This window comes from Haemorhous mexicanus, chromosome 5 (assembly GCF_027477595.1).
Source record: "Haemorhous mexicanus isolate bHaeMex1 chromosome 5, bHaeMex1.pri, whole genome shotgun sequence".
NCBI classification, from domain to species: Eukaryota; Metazoa; Chordata; class Aves; order Passeriformes; family Fringillidae; genus Haemorhous; species Haemorhous mexicanus.
In genome coordinates this window covers 38,566,444-38,588,612 of record NC_082345.1, presented here as the reverse complement: position 1 = coordinate 38,588,612, position 22,169 = coordinate 38,566,444, and the positions used below count along the sequence as shown (strand labels likewise).

At 43.0% G+C, this 22,169-nt stretch overlaps 1 protein-coding gene across 1 annotated transcript; it reads right to left on the bottom strand.

Moving 5' to 3' along the window:
• Positions 1-1,785: 1,785 nt before the first annotated feature.
• On the bottom strand, positions 1,786-20,994 carry E2F7 (E2F transcription factor 7). Its single transcript, XM_059846874.1, has 12 exons — positions 20,862-20,994; positions 18,087-18,362; positions 15,966-16,134; positions 13,304-13,585; positions 12,498-12,656; positions 11,325-11,462; positions 10,290-10,484; positions 9,557-9,641; positions 8,415-8,934; positions 7,230-7,500; positions 5,543-5,967; positions 1,786-4,964 (listed from the first exon to the last, which is right to left on the bottom strand). Exons 1-12 carry the CDS (start codon positions 20,940-20,942, stop codon positions 4,788-4,790), a joined length of 2,778 nt encoding a protein of 925 aa, XP_059702857.1. The 5' UTR covers positions 20,943-20,994; the 3' UTR covers positions 1,786-4,787.
• Positions 20,995-22,169: the final 1,175 nt, after the last annotated feature.

The following is a 22,169-nucleotide window of genomic DNA, read 5'->3' as shown; positions in this document are numbered from 1 at the left end:
TAGGAGGTCTGGTGATAGCAGACTTGGAGGTCCCAGCATTTTGTGAACAAGCAATGCAGCCTTTTGCCACCCACAAACAAAGTTACCATGGCCTGCAAGGGGAATGGGGGAAGGATTTGTGCTCTCAGAACTTAAGCCAGTGTTGACTGACACGATTAAAATTAATTTCATTGCTCTAGGAATCCTTGGAGAAAGTCCTTGAAAAAACATCCTAAATTCTCATCGCATTTCTGGTGCAATAAATGAATCTGGAAAGAAGCTGGACACTAATTCTACCTGCATGCATGGATCTTCTCAGCTGATCACAGTCAGCATGGCTTAAATTTGTCTCAGTTGTGTGTGCAGCCCTTCTTTTCACTCCTTTACATCCCAAGCTATTAAATTTCAAGGCCATGGAGCCTTTCTCAGGAACCCTGGTCTGGAAGGAGAAAGCATTGCCACAACCCAAGCACTTGTAAGGAAACCCTCCTTGTTGACCAGGACAGCTGGTGAAGACCTGCTTCCCTGGCCATGGTGGGAGCAGGCTTTCCTTCACTGTGTGTTGGAGGATTCCCTTTTGTTTGTCTCTGGCTGGGTTTGCTGGCAGTGCTCAACACCTGCCAGCACCAGGGGGTCTCTCCCAGCTGGCTCTGGGCTGCCCAGCCCAGGCTGGGAAGCAGTAAGACATTCATCCTCAATGGTACTGCTTGTTTATTTCCCTTTTTCATAGCAAGAACTGAATCAGATGGAGTTTGGTGTACTTCTCTAACTATTTTTTACTTCAAAAAAAGGGAGTTCCAAGTGTACCAGTGAAGGCAAGAACTGTTGGAGGATACAGCCCTGCTCCTCCTCAAGGAACTGATGGCCATGGTCCCATCAGTGCAGCTGGAGCAGCGTTAGGGCGTGTTAGTGATTCTCATAATCTATTAATTTAATATTATTAAACTTTAATTTTTCTGTATCAATTGGAAATTTATTATTGTTGGAGTTGCAGGTCAGAAAAAGTCCAAAACCAATACTGACTGAGCTGCTGAGTTTTCCTTTTAAAAATTATTTTTGAGCATCTCAAGCCTTTGCAACTCACAGTCATTTTAAAGCTGTTGTTGGTGACACGGGACATTAACTCACACCTCTTTAATCCCGGGAATGGTAAGGTGGCAATACTGGGCTTGCTGAAATCAATAGTGAACCTGCCATTGATTTTAATGGGAGCAAACTCGGTTTTGGTCGAGCTGTGTCTTATGCGTGTGCTTAGAGAAGGGCGGGAGGAAGGGAAGGCGAAGCCACAGGTCTGTGGCTGTGTTGTCCACTTGTTTTTTCCAAGCAGCTGGTGTCTCTAAGGATGCAAAGCAAGCACCAGCTCCTCGGGTGTCTGTGGCTGCAGTCGGGCAGGCATTGCTGCCCTCCTGTGGAGAGCAGGACCGAGGGATGGCTGCAGGGACACAGGGCTCCAGGGTGGCGCGGGGCAGGCCTCTCGCCAGGGCTGGGGGCGCTCCCGTGGTGGCCAGCTCATAATCACCTCGCATGGCTTCGGGCCAGCGTCACCCAGTCTTGCCCTGGCCTGCTCCAGGACTTTAAGAGCCAATTGACATGCCACAGGTCCTTGTGGCTGCAACAGCTGGGTGGGAAGTGTGCCCATGCTGCATGCAATAGCTGGGTGCTGGAGCCACTGGGGCGAGCTGTTATCCTCTGCTAGTCCTTCAGTGCTCACAGCCAACAAAGACTCCTCACCTGGACATGTGGTGCAGGAATATTTCTTTTCAAGGGTGTACTTGAAAGTCTTCCATACTGAAATCAGAGCCTCAGTTTTAAGTTCATTTTTTATTCTGTAAAAGTTTAATATTTTGCTAACAGTATAAAAAAATATTCAACCCAACAGTGTGATTGGAGTAAAGCTATATGCTGACAGGTAAACAGATAGCTAGAGAGCAGGAAAAGCAGGACATCTAATCACTGAAGAACAGTTATAAACAGCAATAAAATTAATGTCTATATTAAACTAGCAGTGCAAAAAAAACCAAACTGGAAGCTTTACATTAAAAATACAGCTTTTTAAATACAGAAATAGCACCAATTTACAGAAGACAATCAGAAATGTAAACGTGGCAGATAGATTCAAGTATAAGTTATATGCTCAGCCTCCTCAACAACTGACTTGGGACAGAAAGGTTTTTCACAAACCCTGCAGAACTTCCTGGGTATGCACTTTGTCTCAGTGCAAATACAAATTCTGCTTTTCCAAAGCTGCTTTGCTGATGCGTTGTTCATAGTTTATTTAAATTCTTAGCTTTCAGTGAAGGTAAAGATAGGAAAGGTAAACCCATTCCCTCTTGACAGCCAACTGCTCCCCCTCACCAGTCCAGTTCAGCAGCTCAGGTACAGAATGTAGCTGCTCGACTGCTTCAGTGGTCTCACTCTGTTTTAGTGAGAATTTTGCATTGACAAAATCAAGACAGCATATCAACCTCCTTTTTCTCCTAGGCTCAAAACCTGCTCTCCCAGCCATGACTCGCTGAGAAGAGGGAGTCAATCCTCATTTCCAGACCTGCTGTATTTCCAGAAACTCAAAACTGTAAGCAGAAATTGGAAACGGAAAATCCATTTTCACTCCCTGCATTTTCAAGTATAGTTAAGTTAGTTATGGCACACAGTAACATCACCGACAAAGAAAGGCAATTTTGGTGATGATGCTTCAACTGGAGCAAAGAGCCAATATTAGCTCTAATCCTCCTCCCTGCTCCCAGCTGCCATTTCACTAAAAGGCTGCATCGTACTAGAGGGAGAGAGAAGAGACAAGGTTTGGAGAATCAGCACCCACCGTTTTCCCTGGAACCCCAGCAGCTTGCTCCTGCCCCAGCAGCAACACATGCATGCCAGCAGAAGTGCAGGGGCAGCACTGTGCTAGTTACACAATGCTTTTCAAAGCAAAATTCATCTAAGTGGGTGTATAAGAAGAAATAATTCAGAAGAAAAAAAACTGTAAACTTTCATAACTGTAGTGTCATTAAAATATAAAAAAAATTAGCAGTCTGAAGATGTCTCTTTACCACCCCTGAAATTTCCTATGATAATTCTGCTACAGATTTTGTTTGAACCAGGACTAACCAAGCCCTCTCAAAAACCTGTTATTGGTCTATTCTAAGAGAAGGCCACATTACTCAAACCCTCAGCTTCACTAAAATTCTCTTAAATTTCATTTTCATTATAAAAATAAGATGTCCTCATCAAATCCCCAGCCTCAAAGTCCTAACCTCCCTTGACCAATGAAATAGCACATCCAAGTGTGCATCTACCCTTGGAAAATCAATGCCAGTACCAAAGAAAGAGCTGATCATGCTGGCCATTTGCTAAAAGTCCAGGCTAATGTGATGTCAACAGCAACACTTTCTGTCTTTTGAACAGGAGACTGCACAAATTTAATTGCAGTTTGCTACATTAGTGAAAACATACCCAAACTTAAGAGCATTAGCTCTTAAAATTATATCCTATATTGATAATAGCACCATTTATTATTTGAGAACTCTGAATGTGAACTGTTAAGACTTTTCTTCCTCATTATCTTCTCCTAGGGTATACCGATAATTTTTTATTAATTTTTTATATTACTTTAAAACTCAAGGCTCCTGCTCTTTTCAACTTCTTTTTCTGGTTTAGATAGATAAGATCTCCCTTGTCTTCCCAACATGCTCAAAAGCACGATTAACTAGTCACAAAATTCCTGCAAGTGAAGAGTTAGGCACTTAAGTACATATCCCTTAAGTACACTTAAGTAAACAGCTAAGTAGGCACTTAGTAGACTCAGGTTAGACTGAATCTAATCATGAGTGAGGTTAATGACTTATCAGTGTTCCTTGGTCATCAAGTCTAGACTGGATATTTAAACAGGAGATGAAATCTTAGCACAGTCCTCTCAGTGGTTTGTCTCTCTCAAATCACTTTGTCAAATCTGATAAAGGATTTAGGCTTTATATTCTTTACATCTAACTTGCAAATTTTGCTCAAAGTAAAAGTAAAAAACCCAAAAAAACAACCAACCCAAGGACTGATACAGCTCATTAGCACAACTATAAAAATGTTAACATTCACAGTTATTTTGGTCTTAATATTTTTCACACGTATACATTCAATCATACTGTGTTATTATTAGGTTTTTCTAACCACAAGTGCTGGGCAAATTGTACAACCACCAACTGACATTCAAGTAATCCTACCCTGAGAAAATCCGTTATTCTGAAACTGCAAAAATACTTTTTTGCACTAATCCCACTCCAACATACAAAATAAAAAGCAAGAGGCTGCACTGCAGAGGCAGGCTTTGATAGCTTGGAACCAAGGAAGCAGTTGCTTTCACAACTGCAAAAGTTTATCATTTTTACCACAGATTTACTCAGGGTAAGTAGAGTACATGCAAATGAAATGCTTACCCCAGATAAGTGCTAGACATCTTACTTAAAACCATGAATAAAGAACCCCTGGGGACTCCAAAAGAATTTGTTTGCATCTCCTCACAGAAATAAAGCAAGTTTTCCAAATAAAAATCACAATTACAATTTGATGCCCACAAGGCTGTGTAAAGCACAGAATCTGGATTCAAATCAGTACTGAAAGAACAATTCAGTAAAAGGATTTCTGTACCAAGGGTGAGTTTGAAGAAGATGGCTAACAGAACCAGTGGGTGAATGGATAGTGGGGAAGCATGCCAAAAGGGGTGAGATTTTAACGTGCTCCTCTTGCCAGGTAAGAGCTTGGCCTCTTGTAATTGATACAGGGTTCGAGGACAGTCTGCCCACCTCTTGCAAAGAGCAGAATTAGTCAGGGCTGGTACTAGAGATTTCCAGTCTCCTCTGCACAGAGCTGGCATTTCTGGTCTGGTTGCCTTCATTTTTCTTCCAAGCCACAGGGTCTCCAAGACTTCCAGGAGTTTTGAAAAATGCCTCATGATGTGCAGGACGAATACTCTTGGGAGTGAGAGGAGCTGATGAAGGCTATTTGTGAAAAAAAAAAACCCAAAAAAACAAAACCCCAAAGTGATTCAGCAGAGTTCTCTCAAAGTCTACACACAAGCAGGCAAACAGAGGACTTCTGGAAGACATTAATCCCTGTACCCTTTTCCATTACATAGCGAAGAGAGGTCAGAACAGGGCTGAGGGGATAATCCAGGATATTACTGCCAGAAAAGTGCTGCAACCAGCTGATTCCAGAATTGTGACACAACCCACCTGTCCTCATAATGTTTTTCTGTAGCCAGTGCATAACACATAATGACACTGTCAGACGGGGGAAAAAACCTTAGATTGCTGGGGGATTTTAGAATTTCTGTAAGTTATAAAACCACTTCACTGCTCAGGACTAAACCTGCTATGCTGGGCTATGACTTTAAGTGTCCCACACCATGTGCCACCCCTAAGATGGGCACCCACAAGCTAAGTGGAAGACAGCAGCTCTCAGCGTGCCAACTGGGCACGGACACAGAGGCACAGAGGCACCAGCCTGGGGCACACACCACCACCAGGCACCTGGCACAGCTCTTTCATCACCACTCCTGCCCACCTTTCCTTCTTACCTGCTGCAGCTTCAGAAGGGTCACTGGGTGTCCCATACACACGGGGGAGTCCAGCTTAACAGCACTGCAAGATCTTGTGAGCACAGGACTCAGGTGCAGAGCGGGGTGAGCCGGCTGCTGTGGATCCACCGGAGGGGCGGGTGAGACCTTGGGGGGGACAACGGCCGTGGTGCTTATGAACACAGGGGTGGTGGAGGCCAGGCTGGACACACTGAAATTCGTGGAGGCAGCAGCTGAGAAGGAGCCATCGGGAACTGAAGAAAGAGGACTGGTGAACGAGGGAGAACAGACGAGAGGGAAGGAAGCCAAGGCTGCTGATGGCACCATGACACAGGGCACACTTAGAGAAGGCAACTGGTTCGCAGCCAGGCTGATGGCACCAGGGGCTTGGTTTGCAGAGAACAGAAAATTAAAACTGCTTAATCCTAAATCAAAGAAAGAAAAAACAAAGCATTAATAATCTTGAAAAAGGGAATTAAACTACTGTAACTTTATCTACAATAGGAAAAGTGGGTGACAGTAGAGAAAAGTCTGCCCAGGAAGTAAACTATGACAAAAACAATAAAAAATAAGGAAGAAAAGTGTCACAATCCCCCTCTTCTGTCCTCCCTTTCCTTATTTGCTTCTATTTTCCCCCTTAATTGTCTATTCACTGTACCTGCATCCATTTACTTTGGTCATATGAAATACCAACCACACCCCTTGCTGTTTTCTGCCTTTAACTTTGATTACAAGCAACATCCTTGCTAAACAAACTCTTTTTTTCCAATAATTGGAATCATCCTCTGCTATATGAAAACATAGACATTACTTTTAATGAGGGAAAAAAACCCAGACAAACCAAACCCAACAAATGGGAGACACCCACAAGGATATATCTCAGAGGCATTAATTTTGCTCAGAACAGCTGAACTACTGTGTTGAAGCAGAAGCTGCTCTGGCTCCCAGCTTGTCTGACCTTCCAAAACACCAGGATCAGCATATTTAAACTGAGCATCTCCAACCTAAGTGAAATGCCATAGACCCCACTCCATGTCACAAGTGAATCAAAGACTAAAGCAGTAGTCATGGAAATCTGCCACGCATTCTGTTCCTACAAAGCAGTCATCCACTGCACACAAACACAGGCACAAAACATGGTGGACAACAAATCCCATTGCAGTATTTTCAGCTGCTTTCTCTAGATCCCCACAGTGTCATACAAGCAGGGCTGGCAACATTCCCAGTGCCTTGGGTTTCAGGGGTTATACTGATAATGCATATTACAAGACAGTACAAAGTTTGAGGGTGATGAAATTCATACACTCAGGGGATGCTGCTTTTCTATATTGGCCAGCTTTCTGCCAAATCTAGACTTCCAGCTCCTTTGAGTTTTGAATGCTGGATAACTGTCTTTTTTGTATATAATTCAGAATTTATAATTCATAACTGTCTTTTGCACATAATTCAGGCATGAAAACTCCACATTGTTCAATGTTATTAATGTTTGGGAACCTCAGAAAAATGTCTCTTTTCAGAGGAGCAATAGTTCATATTGAGTCAAGAGATTTCAGAGTTACTAAACTACAACAGAGAACTGCTGTCAGGGCTTTTTATGCCAAATATTCACCTATTTGTAGGACTCAGTATTTGCTCAGTGAACAGATTTAGAGATCTGGGTGCTTCTAGATCTCATGGCTGTCCTTACCAGCAGTAGGCTGAACATAAAGATACTGTGGTTGGAAAGGTTGATAGCCATTTTCTTTAGAGATGTGCTCGTTTTCTTGAGAGGGTTCATCAGGGTCTTTGTTCTGAGATTGTTTTTCTTGCTCCTGACAATCCAAAGGCTTAGTAGACTCCTTGTTTGCCACCTCTGGAGCAGCAGGACTTGCAAGGTCAGGACGATTTATTTCTAGATGTACAGCAGCTGAACAGCCACTTCCTGGGGAAGATTCTGCCTTGGGTGACTCAGAAGGCTTCTAGGCAAAAAAAAAAAAAAAAAAAAGTGGAAATGAAGAGTCCAAACTGAAATTAAACAGTGCATGAGGAACCTTCCTTTGCACAGATGCATGAGGAAGGTTCACCTCTCATGAACCTTCCTCATGCATCTGTGCAAAGGAGCAGCACAAACCTGATTAGCAAATCACCAAGTTAAAATTTTTGTCTGGGGATTTGAAGAGTCATATTAGTGATGCCTAAACCCTATGCCATTTGCCACAGTTCACATTCAGTACTTGGATACACTACTTAAGAAACACCCGACCTCTGGGATTACTTTTTTATTGATAAGGAAAAACACTTGATTCAAAGGCTTTTATTCAATATTCAAATGGCTTATATGACATGGTGTTGAGCTTGACACCTACTTTCACTATTTAAGAGAACTCTGCACATCACTACCATCATCATTCCCTTTCTCTCATCAGCCTGCTGTGGGCAACACTGGGCCTCACAGAGAGGTACTCAGGCTAGAGAGTAGGGGGAAAACAAATTGCATTTGCTATAGCTCAGTAGAGTTAGCAATGCTGCTGCTGTCTGGGAAAGGCCAAGCTAACAGGGGAAGATGAGAAGTAATAATTACATTGATTTCTTCCCCTCTGACCAATTGTTTTGCTGCAGAAAATGATCAGGACGCTAATTCCAAAGAACAGCTGAGCATCACATTGCTATGCAAAGCAACCCAAGTCCACTTTCCCCTGGTGGTGCAAAAACATCTCCCAGTTCATGCTTATACTTCCTGGCACAGCCCACTTGCAAGTTTATTAACATGTGAGAGGCAGCATTTTTATCTCTCGAGAACAGTGTACTGAATTTTCCCTTCTGAAAACACTGTCTAAGGCAAAAATCTTTCCTTGCTATGAGAAAGCCTAAGTGATAATGAAACTCACTTTACCTTGGGTACTACAAGTGAGAGGGGAAGATCACTGTGCTCCAACGCCTGCTTTTTGGCAGCTGGCTCTTCATCATCTACAGGTGCAGAGGGCGATGAGCACTTGTGGGAGCTGCGCTTTTGGAGGGCAGTGGGAGGTACAGGAGCCTGAGCTTCTGCACTCCTGTTTCCCAGGTCTCCTGCAGCGGGCAGGGGCTCGCTCAAGTTATTTTCCTGAAGACCACCACACAACATAAAAAGGGATGAAGATGGGAAGCACAGGAAGGGTTGGTTGGGGACCAGGGTAGGTTTTCCATTTTCTGTTTTGGAGGCTGCTGGAGTGGAAGGGTGTGAAGCCTGGCTGCTAATACCATTTGGTAGTGAGAAGCTTGGCACATCTGCCTGAACCATAGGGAAAACTGCCTGAGGCAAAGGGTTAACACAAAAATCGGAGTCCCCAGGAACCGGAAGAAGAGAGAAAGGTAAGCTTATGTTGGAGTTCTTTGCTGAACTTAGTATCGTTTCAGTGTCGCAAGCTTTATTCCTGAAAAACAACAAAAACCCAAATAGTAATGAAAAGAGGAAAAACATTTATTCCAAAATTAAACCCCTATTTTGTCCTTAGAAGCAAAGAGAGACATATTTGGACATAAATATGGAAAAATTAAACCCCCAAACAACAATTTTTGCACAGTTTACAAGAAGGGTCACTTTTTATCATTTCAGGTAACACAGAAGCAGAGTTCTCAGGTTTCTGATGGACCAATAATGCTTTTGGCTGCACTTGACTTGTCAATCATTCACAAATGAATTCAAATTGGAATAGGTGTAGGGAAGACAGATGACAGACAGAGATGCCCTTCCACAGAATCACAATTTGCTCAACCTACCCAGATAATAGGTCAAAGGATGCAGGAATGACCTATAAAAACACATATGACAGAAAGAACTACTGAAGCAAAACACCAACAATGGTACAAGTACAGATGGGTGTAAAATGACCATAGGAAAAAAAAAAAAGCCATGCTGACACCCAGCAATATTAAAATTGTAATAATGAGACTTGATGGCAACTTTTTTATCTCAGTCTCATCAATGGAATCTATCCTTAAACTAGGCATGACAAGCACAAAGCTGCAACTGGACAACAGCTAAGACAAACCTACCCAGTATCTTCCTCTATTTTCTGCCTGCAGACAGCTGCTAGATTTATCATTTTGGAACAATTTTCATCTGAATTCACAATACAGGCTGAAAGAACAAAGAGGAATTCAATTAATCACAGACAGGTTTACCAAGCATATTTTGATACTGGCCATATAAAATAATTGCTATAATTTTTCAGTCCTGACACATTTTTATAACATCCACTAATCACCTAGAGCCAGAACCTGCAAGACACTCAGAACTCTCAGTCCCACTGGAGACATGTTCAACATCATTATTTCCTATAAGAGGGAACTGTGAAAAGCCCTGTAATTACTTTATCTTTTTAAACAACTATCCATTAGACTGTTACAGTAAATTTCACTATATTAGGAACCAACAATAAAGCAGGCACTTTGTGGCTAAAGAATTTTTCTTAATCAGGTTATCACAGAAGAAATTGTAGTATAGTTGCTGCTAGTACAGAACAGAAATATTTACCTGCAGAAAATAAACTGCAGATTCAATTGCAGTTATGGCCCAAATTCACCTCATGTAACTTTAGGCATTTGACTGGATGTTCTAAACCAGCAGTTTCATTACCATATGCACAGTAGAAATATAGGTACCACCCAAGAATAATTCACATATTTAATTACACTGATTGACCCAACCAAGTGCCTTAAATCGGTGCATGCCTTCATTTGGGCAGATCCAGTGGGATAGAAAAGAACATGCTTCAGTAGTAGTTACCTTGCCTGTCTTGACGGGGGCTGTTAGGCTCAGAACTGACCTTCCTTCTGGTTGCTTCACAAGGCTGTGCACTGTTAAATGAAGCATGTCGTGTAAACCTTTGCTTTCCAGTAGCACTGGTCTGGTACTGGGCACAGGCTCCTCTCTGTGTCTCTGGCAGAGGATCTGATGTTGGGCTATGCCCTCTCAGCTCATCTACAGGGAGATAATATTGTACAGCAGTCGTTCAGGCAACGCAGCTCACCATTTAGGCTTCTGCCATATTACCAAACCTGGCGTTAAGGGAATAGGCAACCTCTATATAATCTCAAACCTCACAAACTGAAATAAACCTAGAACTCAGTAACACCAGTAGACAAGCTAAGGGCTCCCCTCCTATCCAATCCATAGCAGCTACAGCAGCAGCTACATTCCAGTGTGCTAGCCAGGAGGAGAAAGTGTACTAAGACAGTATTTGCATTATCCTTCATTTTACTTGTTCCTGGCACTGTCCTGATGCAAATATCAAAGCCAAAGGGCTTCCCTTTGCTCTGGCTTCTAGCCAAGGAACATAATCTTACAGAGATTCACTATCCCACCACCCTTTTCTTAGCAGACAAAGCTTTTGTAGAAGGTGCCATATGCAAGAAACAGCCCTGCTCTACCACGTTATGTCCCTTTACAAAGAAAATAATTCACTGTATAATTATTAAGGAATTACCAAAATTTTGCAACCCAGAACAGCTGTGGACCCATACTTGAAGATGTCAGTGCTATCTGCTGCTGCTCTACAATTCACACAGTTATGCATACAGCCATCTAAGTCAGTGTAAAAATACCTACAAGACACAGTATCCTTCAACACCAGCGTCCCTCCACAGACCCAGATCTTGGGTGCAAAGTCTAACAAGGGCAAATGTTGAACTGGCAGCAATTAATAATTGCTGGGTACGCATTGAATGCTGAGCCATTCTTTACACACAGAAAGCAACCTTTTACCACTTGGGAAGGGACTGTCACAGCAAAAAGAGAATAAATGCAAGCTACACAAGTTACCAGTTCTTTCAGGGAATTCCACAGGCCCAATCCACTTAAAAGCTGGCTTGCGTCCTCGCTCCTCTGTGACGTGGACTTTCATGATCAAGCCTAGGCTGGTGAGAACGTTGGCAATATCATACAGTCTTCGTACCTTTGCTAACAAGAGAGGGCAGGAGTAGATAAGAGAGTCAGGTTTACAATGCATATAGGACATATTCATGCGCTAATTTCATTCCAGACTATCGCCACAGCTTTCATAGATGAGGGGGCAAAATCAAATTGGGATGGACTTAGGCCTCCTCCCATGAAGTCTGCCATTCCAGCTCCCACCTGATTGCCAGTGCTACTTCATAGCTTAGCTGCTCAGGTTTAAACTCGTCTACCTCATTTTGACAGATATAGGTTAGGGAGTGATGACAGCAACTTGGCCAGAAAAGACAGCTACCTCCATGTGGGTAAAGAGAAGCTGGTGAAAAGTGGCACAAGAGTGCACAGCTGACCACAAGAAGACACATATTTATAATTTCTGGAAATGTAACATGCTCAGAAAAATCCCTATGACTCTAGTAAACAACATCTTTGAGCTGACTATGATACCCACATATTTTCCAGCTATTTCTTCTTATACTTGGGATAGAATTTCAAGACTGAAGTGCAAGTGCTTTATTTTAAAAGTACTTTAAAGACTTAAAAGTCTTTATCTCAGAAGGTTTATTTACTAATGCTAAGTTCTTCCATGTTATCCAAGGGATTGAAGTACTAATCCTCACTAACTGAAAGCAAACCCTGCCATCCAGCTGAAAAGATTTTTTGGGTAAAAAGGAGATGGAACATATTTCTCCAGAGAGAAAACTAATTCCATTAAATTAAACAACATGCTTCAGTTCTGAAACATCATTCAGAGCAGTACAGGAAACAGGGTTTAAGTATAAAAAAAAAGTCAACAACAAATTTTCTTCCTTATTCTGAAGCTGAACTTGGGAGATAATTGTCAAAGTGACTCTTCTCCACAACAAACTCTGTTTTCACAAATATGCATTTGCAATGAAAAAAAATCCAGAACATATTCCAGGAAAAGATGCACGAATTGCTTTTGCTGTTTACATACTGGTGTCTGTTTGCTCTCAGTCCAAACTGCCCCATTTTCTTTACTCACTGACTGATTGATTTGCCTCTCATTAGCCATCTTACTTTTAAATTTGCTGTGGTCCACTGTATCCTGGGTTTCTTCTATCAGTATCTTTGCTGCGACATCCAGAGTGACTATCTTGGTCTTGGAGACAAGGAACAGCATGACAAACTTTTGGCTCATAATCCGCAATGACTTGTCCTTTCTGCTGTTTGCAGATGCTGTGTTACAAATAATACCCAAGACTCTTAGCATATGTCATCCATCACAGCCAGAAAGTTACTAAGAAGGTTTCTCACACACAAAATAAGTAAAGTATTTCCTTGCCAGAAAGCAGAAATTAATTGAAAGGCAGCAAATAACTGATTAATGCAGACAAGCGTCTCTCTTCAAAGGGCAATAAAAATTCAAACTTACAGAAATAGCTTTTAGAAAGTGAAATTCCAAAGCTGATTCTATGCTATGTTACACAGCTTTGTGCCACTGTAATTTTGTGACTCTAATGGACTTTGTAACTTAAAACCATCGTGTGTTATATAGGCAGCATGCAAAAAGTGGACAAATGAAGATGGTGCTTTTTGACTGGATAAAGCATTTACTGTCAGATACAGGTGGGGAAAGATCTGGATTGTTCAGCAGAACTTCCTGCCAGTCTGTAGGACAGAGAGAAAAATCTGTCTTGAGACCTATGTTAGGGACAGAATAGAAGGAAGAATTCTGTACCTTCCATGGTGAATTCAGCACCTTTTTGTGAAGGATAACTTTTTATTACTTAATTTAAAGGCAAAGAAGGGGAAAAACTGACATAATAAACCGGAGAAAGAGACTTTGTGTCTGTGTATCATCACACATTTAGTAATCATCCTACCAGAGGTGCAATCTGGTTCTGAAAAGTCCAGTAACGGTCTGTCTTGAGAATCTGGAATAGTTTCCTTTTTCTGTTCTCCAAATTTGTACTCTAAGTCCTGCTCCTTGTGCTGGGAGGTCATTAACTCTCCATACTGCAGCTCTCCTGCCTCCTGAAGCATTTTCAGAGTTTGGCTGAGGTTGTGCCGGCCATGCCAGCAGTATTGGTTCTTGGCCACACGACTGACCAACTGCAACGACTCCAGGACATTCACAATATCATAAATTCGTCTTCGTTCAACTCCTGATTGGGAAGAGGGGGTAGCAGATAAAAGAGACAGAGATGCTCATTTTAGTTCAGCAGAAGCAAACAGAGAACAGATTGTTCTCTAATAGACATTTTCAGTGTTCATGTGGACACATTCTATTAGCTACATCTATATTTGCGCACTGAAAATCTGCCTTATGAATGGCCAGCTTCATGGTATGTTGCTCTTTGTCCGCTTTCACAACTTCCAGCCCAGCCAGCTTAAAGCACTTACCCTGTGTTTAGAACTGATTGCAGTCTGCCAGCCCCATTCACTCAGACCTACCCAAACTGCCTCAGGGTTTTCAGAGCACTTTGGCCCTTCCTTACACAGAGCTTCAACACGCTGACACATACCTGTGTGTAATAGGACGGAAAGGGGTCTATCACAGCATAGAGATAAAAGCCCCTCATACAGGAACCAGAGGGAGTACAGTCCTCCACTTGCATTTACAGTGACACAATTACTTTTACTTGCTAAGCAAGTACCAAGTAAAAGGGCATCAACAGTTTCACAAAGTGCAGAGCGCTGTAGAATGAGACCTACTCTTCCCAAAGATCACAGAAACAAATTATCAGGGCTGGCTGGGTCTAGTCCTATAGGAAATTTATGAAATATGTCCAAGATTGAGTTCAGCCTGACTGATGTGAGCAAGGCTGGGGACTGAATATGAACAGGTTAGTGGCAATGCTCGCTGTCCTAAGTACTTGTGTCCCTTGCTGTTTGAAGCATGGCTCTTATATGTAACACAATGTACTGTATGCTGGTGGCAGCATCTGCACCAAAAATCTTCTAACAGTTAACATCAGCTGAGCAGAACAAGTGCTAGTTAGGGTGAAAGGTTTTGAAAACCTCCCTGTGGGAAGCAAGGCCATAATGTACCTGCTTACCCATTTGAAGACCAGACATAATACTTACCAGCCTCAAACACATATTGGGTGAAACAACCCATGAGCATTTGCAAGTATGTGAAGAATTTGGAGGGAAACACAATTCAGAAAAACAAGAGTACTACACATATCCTGGTGTCTGTTAGGCACCAGAAATACAGCCCCTTTTGCAGCCTTCCACACGTCTTCCTTGAACAAAGCAATATACATTTGTAGCAAAAGCTGTATCACAGACATTATCTGTTACATTGAGAGCAGCAACATCAGCAGGGGGTAATTTCGTGGTCACTGAAGCAAATGGATACAAGCAAGGGAGGGAAAACCAAAGGAAGAAGGACAACCCAAACTTCCCCTTTCTGGGAGGTAAAATTTCCAACATTAACTTTTAGAAGAAAGTTTCTGTTATTTAGGAAAGCAAGGTAATGCCACTCCCAATGCAGAAAAAAGCACTATTTATGTTCAGCTGTACAAGGCTGGAGCATGAGCATCTCATGCAAGCACATAAAGGAGTAACTGCAGAATTTAAAAGAACAATTAATTTAAAAAATAATTTATCTATTTACCTAATCTGCATTCTATCCTGTTTCCAATTCACTCTACCAAGGCAAATAAATGGGTATTTAGAGGCCTTTCTTACAGAGTCACAGCAGACATCATTCTTCTGTTCCTTTTCTTCCCAAAACAGACAAATTTCATTTTTGCCACATCTTTTTTGTAGATACCAAAGTTTTAAATGTAGATACAAGACTTATTTTTGTAAAGCCCTTCCTAGCTAAGAAACAGCCCCTCCAAGGACTCAGATATTTTTGTTATTAATGTGTCCTGTCTGAGTCCTCTCTCCCAAGTTTTATTACTTCTTGCAGATATTTCATTAATCTTTCAACTAAAACCAAACCTAACAGCAGAACCAGCAAATGGGCTACTCAAAACAAGACATTTTCTCATGGTACTCTTGCAGTTCTCCCAGTACCTTCCCATCACAGGGTGATATTCAAAGCTAAGGTAACCTTGATGAACCACGTGATCTCTGAAGATACAATGTCAAACCTGTTCAGAAGTCAGGGAGTAAACACAACTGATCTCCTAAGCATACCAGTTTGCAACTGTTTCCCCAAATGTTTCATTTTGACAAAATTTCTTGTATGTAAGTCCTCCTTCAGATGGTTTGTAAATCCTATCTCCTTCAGTGTTCAACGAATTGAATATTTAAGAAAGCAACAGAGTTGGTAAACAGCTGGAAGCAAGATCTGTCTAGTAAAAAGTGCAGAAAGTCAGAAAGCAGATTTCAAAATGGTAGTACTACCAAACAACAAAGACACTGAAGAATATTAGGCATTTCTAACTCTTGATTAGTATGATTAGAAGAGCATCCAGACCCTGGGAAAGGCAGATCTTGAATGTAGTCTGTTAGAATATGATCTTCGGAAGGCCCACCTGTTAGGTTACCCCAGGTGATCAGTTACCCCCGTTTCACAGGTATACATACCAAGAATTGAAGCCACTTCATCCAAAGAAATGGTAGTTTTCTCTGTTGACAATGGATAATTTGGATAGCGAGCTAGAAACTTTTGGCACAAGAGTCCTAAGCTTTTCTGTTTTCTGCTGGGCCTCTGCTTTTCAAATTCATCAACCGTGCTGTCATCTACTATATCATACTGTTAAAAAATAAATGTTAACCCTTTAGTGCAGAGCCTTTAAAAGCGAGACATAGTCAAGAGAGGCTTATTTCAGATTTTATCAATATTTAAGATCAGATTTTCTAATTAAAAAAAAAAAAACATGGACTCCTTGAAAGCACACAGCACTTGGATAACACAATTGCAAGCTCTTCTTATTTCATCACACAAGACAGCTTCAGAAAAATTCTTATCTGTGCAATTATAAAATAGTGGTCAGGCATAAGGAAAAAACCAGTAAGATCAACACCCAAGACTAGTAGATGGTAAGGCTATACTTGGAAAGAAGGAAGAATATGCTCTCAAACACTTCTGGATCTAATAAAAGAGGAGATGAAGAAGCCATCAAGAAGTTCCTGCAATGTTCGCTGACTTTTAAAGTGACTCTATTACTATAAGAAACTGGTGGTTGGGGAAGGGGTGGGGGAACTTTGCTCAGAAACTATAAAAGGTGCTACTCAGTCCTTGAACCTTCAACTTAGTCAAGATGTTAGCTTAAGTAATTCTGTAGGATGGTCTGACTGTGGTCTTTCTGACCCTGCAGTGGGAAAAAATAGAAACCAGCAAAACAGTGGTGGCAAGAATGTAGGAAGAGGTATGTTTGTTTATCACCAAACAAGAATGATGGAGGATTATTTTGCACTCTTAACTCTAGGGTTATCTTCTGCGTTATAAAAAGAAAAGAAGTCTTGCCCTCTGGCAAAGAAAAGCTGAAGGTGGTGGTAGCTGTTGAAACCTCTGTTTCCTAGCTTATGGGATCTTAAACTGTCTTTAGCTAGTTGCAAGTAAGTTACCTTGTGGCAGGCTGGTACTCTGATAAAATTGAGTTTTATGTGGTATGGAAATAGCAGTGTTCTTACTCTAAAACTTTTCCTTCTTTTGGATGTTTCCCTAAGTGTAGAAGAATATTAAATGAAAGTTTTATTAACTAGAAAATAATTGAACTTTTTAGAGTAGCCACTCCAAAAATGCTCTGTGATCTTAGCAGGCTTGGAGTGTTAATGAACTAACCTTAAAGATCAACTATTTTTTTTGCCTACTAGACACTATGTTAGGAATGATCTCTAGGGAACTGTTTGTTTTGTTATGACCATGAAAACTGCAGAGTTTTTTACACTGCTGTTGCTACAGAAGTTGCTGTAAAAACTGCACTTCCAGAGTGATCTGTACCTATGAAATGATGCTTCTCAGTAGAAGGACCCAGAACTATTGTCTTGTAGCTGAAATCAACATGGAAGGATATCCTACAAGAAATAAACCAGGAGAGGAAAAGCAGCAGTTGGAACAAACAAACAAACAAACAAACAAACAAAAAAGTATGAAGGAAGAAAACTGCAATGATGCTTATTAAAATCTGATGTCATTCTCTCTAGGGACAGACTTCATGAAGTGAGGACAGGAATCAACCCCTGCATTGCCTAAGTCTTGTGAAGTAGAAATTTCAATGCTTGACCTTGCTTTGTGACCATTAGTTTGGGAGCTGGGGGAGGGGAAAGTGGGAAAAAAGGGTTTCAGCAGACCACTTTGCAGGACAGTTGCAGATGAGGTCTAAGATTTGGAGAGTATATTCTCTCATTGTCAAATTTACTTTTGAAAAGGATGTTTGTTTAAAACAGATCTGGCAATTTGCTTTCTAATGTGGTTCAAAAGTACTTCAGTTGGGGAAATCAAACATTTAAGCTCTACTTCCTTCATTATCCTTTTAAGTAATATTCAGGCTCTTGAGGGGATGTCAGGTCAATTACTACTAACTCAGTTACTTTTGAAGTCCTACTGCTCAGACATTGCTGTGTAGGCAGCTGTCCCTGGGAATGCTTACAATTCTGCACCGTTCCATTGGGAGCAAAGAACCAGTTGGAAGGAATCTGAGGAGCAACTTAAGGAATGTCTGAATCCTAACTGAATAGAAGGTAATCGTGTCTGAGTCTCACCTGTAACGAATCAGGTGTGTCACTCTGCTCACTGTTTTCAATGGGTCTGAAGAGCTCTTTTTTCTTTTCCCTGTCCCTCATGTCAGGACTAGCAGCACTAACAAGAATCTTCAGGTTAGTAGTAGGAGTCCAGGGATCAGGTTGAGGTCTGTCAATGATCTTAACAGGTGTAATTGGATTTCTTTCCGGTGTGCAGCCTTTTTGCTTGGACAAATCAATTGGTTCATTCTTAATGGGAGTCTTTGGGGCCATCCTGGATCGATCATATATGTTTTCCTATTAAAAACAAAGTTTTTTTAGACACAAGAGGAAAAAAACATTCAATCAATCAATTTCATGATTTTTATGAAGTTATTTTTACTGACTTGTGCCTTGGCACTCATAGCTATATTTAGCACATTTCTTCTGCTTTTGTTGGGAATGTTAATATGTTCTACATGCTGCTGTACTAGAGGAAGTGTATTTGAGATACTGCCTTGAAATACAGAACCTGAGGTCAACCAGTCTAACCTGTGGCCTACTAGGCTTTTAAACTCTGACTGTTCTTACAAGCAAGCATTGCCCACAAACATAAATCACCAAATTGCAGGGAAACTGAAATCACACACTGGTCACATTACATTTAGCAAGAAAGTAGAGTTGGGTTTGAAAGGTCCCAGGTTAAAAGCCATGCTGGGGATGCAGCTCAAACTCACAAAATATCAAATTAAAGGGCTTGCACAAACCACATGTGCAAGCAGGGCAAGTTTTGTATCTGCACTGTCTGCTGCCCAAAGCAACCAAAACAATCTCCATAACTGTTCCTTGGCTACAGCTAAGAGCTGCTAGGAGGAAAAATCTAATTCATCAGCTGATTTTTATCATTTCCTGAATGAAGCTCAATTCCTTCCAGTCCCTAGCTGCCATCAAACTTTCTTCATATTTCAGCTATGGATCCCTTTCTCTTACTGCAAGAATTATCACAACAGATGAACTCACTTCAAGGGACCAACTGAAGGAAGCATTATTGGTATCCTTGATATAATGCATTTTATTTTGTGCTGTAAGAAATCCAATTCAGAAGTTGAATAAAAGCTGGATATATATTATATTGGATTACCATAAGAACTTTCTTAAGTTTTGCCTTTTACTTGGTGCAATTAAACTATTCTGTAGCTGAAATATATTTAAATAGGTGATTCCAAAGGTTGTCCTAACAGGAACAGTCTAGCTAGAAAGTAGAAAAAAGTCCGAGTAACAACTGAAACTGGCTTTTACTAGGAGCAGTTTTGTAGCATTCAGACTGGAAACAAATTTGGCACATCAAAAGCATTGTGGTCTGAGCTCTGATGAACTCTTTTGCATACATTCATCTATGAATTGCCCAAAAGGATGTGATAAATACACGTTTTTTTACAGCTAACAGTCAGCCAGTTGTAACTTGCTACAGTGTGATAAATAGGGGTCAATTTAGAGGCCAAGGTACTTCTTGGCATATATACTCACATAGTGTTGGCACTCAATATTTTCTTGCAATTTCACATTTGGCAGTGAATCAACCCTTAAGTCATGCAGAAAGTCTATCTTCCCCTAAAGTTCCTTTTCATTATGACTGGTGGCAATGGAACTGCAGTGAGGGCAGCAGAAGCAACATGCTATTTCAGTACCTCAGGACTTCATGTTTGTGCAAATACCACACTATTCCCTTTCAAATCATTATTTCCTACTATCAGATCTTCAGTTTCTACTATCAAAATTACCTGCTAAGGTAAGAAATGCTTTTACCCTCTCTCCCCTTTTTTTTTTCAGTAGCTGCAACACTCTGTGAAGTCCTACCTGTATTGCACAAAATCTCAAGGGCAATTGGTAGAAGTACAAGATAGAGGACAGGAAAGGCCAGCCTGGTGAACTTACTATGTGAGCAGGAGTTGAAACAAATCTCTGATATAACAGGAGTGGAATCTAACAAGAACTGTGTGAATTTTGGAGGACTCAGATTGAGCATGGACAACAGGTCATGAATTGCATCTAGTTCAGGAAACATTACTGAGCAAGGTTATGCACAAGGCCACATATGCTGTCTGCTGGCTGGTGAGGCAGTAGGGAAACAATGAGCTTGCTCATTGCTGAGTGGCCCTGCTTAGCCTCTTGACTGGTGCACTTTATGAACACAGGCCATAAGGCAAGCATAGTGGATGTATCCATGAGTGTGCTCAAACTACTGTTATTAACAGAACTATATTATTCCTGTGCCAAGTTAAGAACCTGGTGGTTCTTACCTTTAGAACCATGAGTGTCTACAAGAGCCTTCTCTGCCTTACCACATGGTAGCCATTGGGATACTTGAGATCACTGAGTTCCACTCAGCTAAATGGTGTTTCCCGCTGTGTAGTGCCAGAGTGCAATCACTTCACTTACTGACAAGGGTGGCATGACTCAGGCTTCTTACACTGGATTTTTTTACTTTAAGGGTAGCGCTGGACATCCCAGTGCCCCAGGTGCTCACAGGTAAGATGCTGTTGTACAGTAACAGAGCAGAGCAGGTCCGATGGGCAGCACTTCCAGCGCTGCGCACGGGAGCCACAGAAACACGATGCAGAGCCCGACTCCCCTCCGAGCCCTGCGGCTGGCGGCCCTGCACTCGCGGGGCTGGGGCTCCGCGGCGCCCACAGCTCTCGCCGCCCTCCTTCTCTCCCTCTTCCTCTCCTCCCCGCACCGGCCGCGGCTGCGGACAACGCCTGCAGGGAACGCGCGGCACCGAACCGGACCGGACCCCCCGCCGGCCCTCCCGCTCACCTTCTGGGCCGCCTCGGCGCGGCCCCGCCGCCCCGACCGGGCGCTCGCCAGGTCCCGCAGCGCCAGGACGCTCACCTCCATCTGCAAAGCGAGAAGGCGCTTTTAGCCCGGCTCTTAAGAGGAGCCGCTCCGGTCCCCGGAGGGACGCGCGGGGAGCGCGGCTGCTCGGGGCTGCGTTCCCGGGGAGGGAGGGGAGGGAGGGAAGGAAGGAGGGAAGGAGGGGAGGGGGCGGGAGGCTCGGCGGGCTCCGCGCCCTCACCTCGGCCGGGGCCGGGGCGCGCGGGGGGCGCGCGGCTCTGCCGCTCCCGCCAGGCGCCCTCAGACATCGCTTTACAATCCGGCCAATCAGGCGCGGCAGCCGGGGAGCCCCGGCCGCGCCGCCGGCCAATCAGCGCGCTGGCAGGCGGCGCGCGGCATCGGGCGCGCGGGACGGGGCTCCCGCCCGCGCGGAGCCGTTTCGCTCCTTTTCTTGGCGCTGCCCGCCCTCCCCCGCCCGCCCTTCCCGCCGCCCCGCCGGCCGGGCGGGAAAGCGCCGGGAGAGCCGGGAGAGCCCCCTGCCTCTCTGCCGCAGCCGCTGCCGTCCTCCTTAAACCTGGGAGCGAGGAGGAAGGGCTGAGCCAGCGAGAGGCGGATGCCGCCTCGGTCGCCCGGCCATCGGCTCGTAGCAAACGCCGCCGCGGTGACCGCGCCGGGGCAGCGCCGCCCGGGGCGTGGGTCCAGCGGCTCAGCAGCCCCGGGCAGCCCGGACAGCCTTGTGCTCCTTCACCTCATCCCCTGAAGCGAGTCTGCTGCCGGGAAAGTGGAGCGAGCAGACGCCATGGGGAGCTGTCTGGACGCTTCGCTTTTCCCTGAGACTCTGCTCCGTGGGTTTCCCTCCTGTGGTACCTCATTATTACATACCCAGATAAAGGAAGAACTGGAAGGGAGCCGTGTCCAAAGTTAACAAATCAGATAAATCCCGGCAGCCTGTGGAGCGGTGCAGTGATGAGATTGTTGTGGTACCTGTTGAGACTATGGAGACAAAATGTTGCCAAAAAAAAAAAAAAAAAGGGGGTGGGGGGAATTGTCAAAATCATCGCTTTCTGCAATGCAGAATACTTCAGTTATGAAAATAATTGCTCTTTGCTTGAGACCCTTTCTGGAGAAATTTCCTCTGTGCAGTGTAATTAAATTTGTGTTTTGAAGTGTATTTAAGATTTTTATTTTGTATTCAGGATTAAAGTTGCAACAGCAGACATGCTGCTGCATTATTCCTGTCTTGTTTTGTTGTGGGACAACTCCCCTCTGAAATTATTCATGAGCTAGTAA

What these genes read in the sequence shown, in the direction of transcription:
- E2F7 (XM_059846874.1), bottom strand. Translation starts at nt 20,942, where the DNA reads ATGGAGGTGAGCGTCCTGGCGCTGCGGGACCTGGCGAGCGCCCGGTCG. An exon ending in TGAAGTGGCTTCAATTCTTG is followed by an intron (nt 13,586 to 15,965) that starts GTATGTATACCT and finishes CTTCCCAATCAG; the next exon opens with GAGTTGAACGAAGACGAATT. An exon ending in AGAACCAGATTGCACCTCTG is followed by an intron (nt 12,657 to 13,303) that starts GTAGGATGATTA and finishes TTTGTAACACAG; the next exon opens with CATCTGCAAACAGCAGAAAG.